The sequence below is a fragment of the Triticum dicoccoides genome, chromosome 2A (genome assembly GCF_002162155.2).
Source record: "Triticum dicoccoides isolate Atlit2015 ecotype Zavitan chromosome 2A, WEW_v2.0, whole genome shotgun sequence".
NCBI classification, from domain to species: Eukaryota; Viridiplantae; Streptophyta; class Magnoliopsida; order Poales; family Poaceae; genus Triticum; species Triticum dicoccoides.
In genome coordinates this window covers 98941530-98946329 of record NC_041382.1, presented here as the reverse complement: position 1 = coordinate 98946329, position 4800 = coordinate 98941530, and the positions used below count along the sequence as shown (strand labels likewise).

The window sequence follows — 4800 nt, the reverse complement described above, 5'->3', positions numbered from 1 at the left end:
CCGAACCGCTGCTATGCCCATTCCTGACGACCATTGCCACAAAAACCCTCCTTCTTCGCCCGCGTGCGTTTCCGGTGCCAGCTGCCTGCATTCATGCCGCTATAGAGCGGCCGCTCTGCATTGATGCCAGCCCACGAGCGAATGCGACCTCTCACTGGCGTCAGTATTGAAGCGGCACGTCGGCCGAGAGCGCCGCTTGCACTGCGTCTTCGATGTTCGCGCCTGTTCAATGTCGAACAGACGTTTACTGTACAAGACGGGACAGATATCTACCACGTCCGTTCAATGATCATCCGTCCATATGCCGAGGAACCAACTTCGGCCCCATGCATTGACACACCCGGATGTTTGGCCCCACCGGAATCCGCTATTTAAAGGCGGCCACACTCGGCTAAACTCCACACCGCAACACATCTGCTCCACATCCTCCCCCGTTGCACCACATCCACCATCACCGTGAGCGGGAACGCTCCGTGGAAGAGCCTGATGACGAAGATGGAGCACGAGATTGCCGTCCTTGTGGTCGCCTGGCACAGCCGCCATGCCAGGAAGATTGAGGCCGGCATGCCGGCCAGCTCCCCCAAGGTCTTTGACGATGATCCCACAATGGAGATGGGTTCCGACGACGACAACGCGTCAGAGCCGGCGTCGGTGCATGCCAGCTTGACCATGGAGCAGGCGCAGGCGCACTATGCCGCCGCCATGGTGGATGAGAAGCCGCCTGCGCCGGCTCCTATGTCGGTGTTTCGGCATGTGTAGAAGGAGCAGAGGTACAACCTGCTCCTTCTCGAGCAACACCGGCAAACGGAGGCAAAATCTACGGCGAGCGCGCAAGTGAGGAGATCGTGGCCGCCATGGTTGCGGTGAACCCGACCTTCGTTGCAGAGCAGCAGGTGCTCTATGAGGCCGCGCGTGCTCAATGCGCCGCTTGCAAAGCAGTGCCGATGCAGGAAGATGCGGACGCGGTCGCACAAGCACTGGCAGAGCAGGCGGTCGAGGACGAGAATGCCACCTGCTGCGCGCCCAATGTGCCGCCTTTCAATTTTGGGGGTCGCATGTGGCAGGTGGACACCGACGGACCGTCCACGTCCATCATTGACCTCACGTCCACCGACACCGGCGATGAAGAGGTCGTGGACTCCTCCGAGGATGAGTAGGGCATGGCAGGCGACAGGGCATTGTGTCTCAAGTGGGCCGGTCCGTCTCCCATGTTCTACTCTTCCTCGCTGGAGATCACACCCTTACTTCACGGGTCTAAAACCCTGCCGCCGTTCATGGAGACGACAGATGAAGGATATGGTCGGCGATGCAAAATACAAAGGAAATGGACGATGGACGCCGTCCTAGGATAGCTTTAGGGTCTGGCCTTTTTTTGTCCTAAATGTTCAAACTGTAATGAAAAATGTTCGAAATGTAATGAATTTCGTCCACTTTATATGAAAATCCATCGTGTTCATACGAATTTTGTCCAACTAGTTAAAACACAGATTGAAATGTATGCGGTCAGCGTGATGGCCGGCTCCCGCATCTGTGTCCGCAGACGGATGCGGGAGCAAATTTGTGGATCAGCATTGAAGTTGGCTTATGAAGAATGGAACAGCTTATAGTCTGGACAACCATATTTTCCCCTCACATATGACCTGGATTTGGGGGATCTCGGGTTGTCCAGACAGTTGAATTTTGAGGAGCCTGTTGGGTGCTCGTTTGATATTCGAACACGTCTGGACGTAAGAAAAAGGAATGAGCTTCGATTTCAAAGATGACTTTGATAATTTGTTCGATTTATTTATATACATTATAGTCCGTAGCAACCAACGAGTGTTTTACTAGTCTTCGTAATGGCTCGATTAGCTGTGGTGTCCATGATCCCTCCCATGCACATTTACATGCGGAACACGAGATACGTTAGCGATCTCCGTAGGAAATAAAATATATATCTTTGTGTATATTCTAATCAATCTTGTAATAATCCTACTATTGCTCCATGGAGGAACGTTGCGGCACTTGGCCACATTATGGGAGCAAATTGCATACAGCGCGGCAATGTCAACCGTTGAGCTGTGAGATTGTGCCCGCCATGCATGTTCTCGGTTGACTTGAGCACACACATGCAACCTACCATCGGTTAAGGGAACAAAAACAAAAATTACATGAACATGCATGCATGCATGCGTACTGATTTTCAGGACCTATAAATAGGCCTGCAACACATCAAGTTTCCTTCGCCCATCTTCGATCAATTCCCTCCTCCACTCTCTCGAGCTAACTACAACCAGCCTCTCTCAGTAGTAGTAGTTTGGAGGGCTAGCAACCATGGCTTGTAGTGACAAAAAGATTGCCTTCTTGGCTCTGCTGCTAGCATTGCTTGGTTGCCTGGGGCGCACGTGCCAAGCGAGCTACGGGTTTCCCTATCCGTTGCTCCCTTTCTTCCAGGTCAGAATAAGTTCTCATGCCCTGTCGCTCACCTTTGGTCACTACCCCAAGGTCAAGAACACTTGCTATGGAGTGGAGACGATCGTGAGGGACATTGTAAAGGAGGAGGTGGACCGCGACCGCGGCATCGGCGCCGGGCTCATCCGTCTCTTCTTCCACGACTGCTTTGTCCGGGTATGTATACATCAAGAGTTACATGCACTGCACACATCAATCTCTGATATGCATGGTTGAAGTGTATATATGAATTGACTAGTATTTTTTATCAGTTCAGCCTTTTGGTTCTGTTGACTAGTGCATGAAGTTTAAAATGCTAGCATGTTTTCCATTTGAGGTGAACAATTTGTGTATCTTTATGCCAGGGTTGTGATGCGTCGGTCCTCCTTAACACTACCAGCACGCCCAACGAGCCGACGGAGATGGAAGGCATCCCCAACAAGGGCAGTCTTCGTGGCTTCGAGGTGATCAACAGGATCAAGGAGAAGCTTGAGGCCACGCCCGGGTGCAAGCATATCGTCTCATGCTCGGACATCGTCGCCTTTGCTGGGCGCGACGCCACCTACTTCCTCAGCAACAAGGTGATAGACTTTGAAATCCCGTCTGGCCGCTACGACGGGCGCGTCTCTCTCGCCAGCGAAACCCTCCCCAATCTGCCCCCTCCCTTCGCCAACATCACGATGCTCGAGGCTATGTTCCAAAACAAGAATCTCACCCTTGACGAGATGGTCACCCTCTCCGGCGCACACTCAATCGGCATCTCCCACTGCTCGTCCTTCAACGGGGACCGCCCCACGACCATGAACTCTACATTGGCCGACTTGGTGACAGCTAACTGTAGCAGCGGCGGCAACCCTACGGTGGATCAGGACATCTACACCCCCGGATACCTGGACAACCAATACTACAACAACGTGCTTAACCACGAAGTGTTGTTCAAATCGGATGCCGCGCTCGAGTCACCCTCGACAATTGAATCCGTGAAACGAAATGCCAGGTACCCTGTAGAGTGGGAACAGAAGTTCCGGCAAGCCATGGTGAAGATGGGCAACATCGAGGTCAAGACCAGCATGAATGGGGAGATCAGACAGAAGTGCTGGTCCATCAACTACTAGTAGTGGTACCTCGTCTTGGTTCCTGACGCTGGAAACCGATCAGATTTGTGTGTGCGATTTGGATCTTTCATTTTTGCTCTTTATTTGATTATTATCTTGCACTAAGGTTGTGTAACTCATTTTCTCATTACATTTAAATTACTGAAATTGTTATCGGTGTACACTTTTAAACTTATAATTAGTTTGTGAGATTAATCGGCATGGCTTTGTTTTAGAGGCACTCGTCACTTTGCTGGAGATAGTAGCACGAGATATATTTAATCGGTTTGGATGGCGGTCATGTAATATGATAGGCAATTAGTTTACCTATCTCTCTTTTTGCCAGCCGGTTGTGGCGTCCTTTATTTGGCTCTGTGTGAGCTCCTTTTTTATCTTCCTTTGAAGACTTTTAGACCTTGTTGGAACCTATTTATTTGTTTAATAAGAGGGCCGTATGCATCGTTCTGATGCAGAGGCCGGGGAATCCCCTTTTTGAAAAAAAAACTCATCACTTTTCCAGCACATTTTTTGTAACCTCGACATCCGCTTCTGCCTCCTATGTTTGACGTCGGCTCTACCGAGCATAAACTTAGAAAGAGCATGTATTATGATTGTTAAGAAAAGTCTTCTTGCTTTATGCAATCAACCCTGACGGTTGTAATATTCCTACATCCAAGCTGCCAACCTATTTTGTGTATGTTGTGACAGTTAGACTCCGGCTTCATCCACCTGAGATACCAGGGGTGAATCTACGTGCATGCTTGTGCGGGCAATGCCCCCCACTCGTTTTTCGAGCCGACTAATACTAGGCCTAGTATATGCGGCGTTGCCCCACTAAGTCCAAGGTGTTTGCCTCCACTTCTTTATTTTCTGCTGTATGTTCAAAACCCAGCAGCCCGTCTAGAGAGAATACAATCAGGTCTCATGCATACGATCGGTCGGGTGGTTCTTAATTCGCCTAAGAAAAGGTGGTTCTCAATCGCTGGAATAGAAACGTACGGCGAGTTCAGATGGAGTTTCACACGCGTTTGTGGCCTGTGTGACCGCCTTGACAAGCCGAAGCCGCCGCGCCGCCAACTGCGGCTGTAGGCTCGCCATCCGGCCTTGATCTGCACTGCACACGCCGGCCGGCCGGCTCGCCATCCCCACCGAAGAAGTCGTACTGATTAATCATTTAATCAAGGTAAGCCTTAAGTTTAGTTCTCTTATTAGTATATCCTGATTTCCATGTTAAAAAAGATAACGAACTATATCAAATATCCATGTGTATAAATTA

General features: G+C 50.3%; 1 protein-coding gene across 1 annotated transcript; it reads left to right on the top strand.

Annotated features, from left to right (window-relative positions):
- Window positions 1-2245: 2245 nt before the first annotated feature.
- LOC119359091 (peroxidase 2-like) lies at window positions 2246-3854 on the top strand. Its single transcript, XM_037625424.1, has 2 exons — window positions 2246-2607; window positions 2796-3854. Exons 1-2 carry the CDS (start codon window positions 2314-2316, stop codon window positions 3543-3545), a joined length of 1044 nt encoding a protein of 347 aa, XP_037481321.1. The 5' UTR covers window positions 2246-2313; the 3' UTR covers window positions 3546-3854.
- Window positions 3855-4800: the final 946 nt, after the last annotated feature.

What these genes read in the sequence shown, in the direction of transcription:
- LOC119359091 (XM_037625424.1), top strand. Translation starts at nt 2,314, where the DNA reads ATGGCTTGTAGTGACAAAAAGATTGCCTTCTTGGCTCTGCTGCTAGCA. An exon ending in TCCACGACTGCTTTGTCCGG is followed by an intron (nt 2,608 to 2,795) that starts GTATGTATACAT and finishes TCTTTATGCCAG; the next exon opens with GGTTGTGATGCGTCGGTCCT.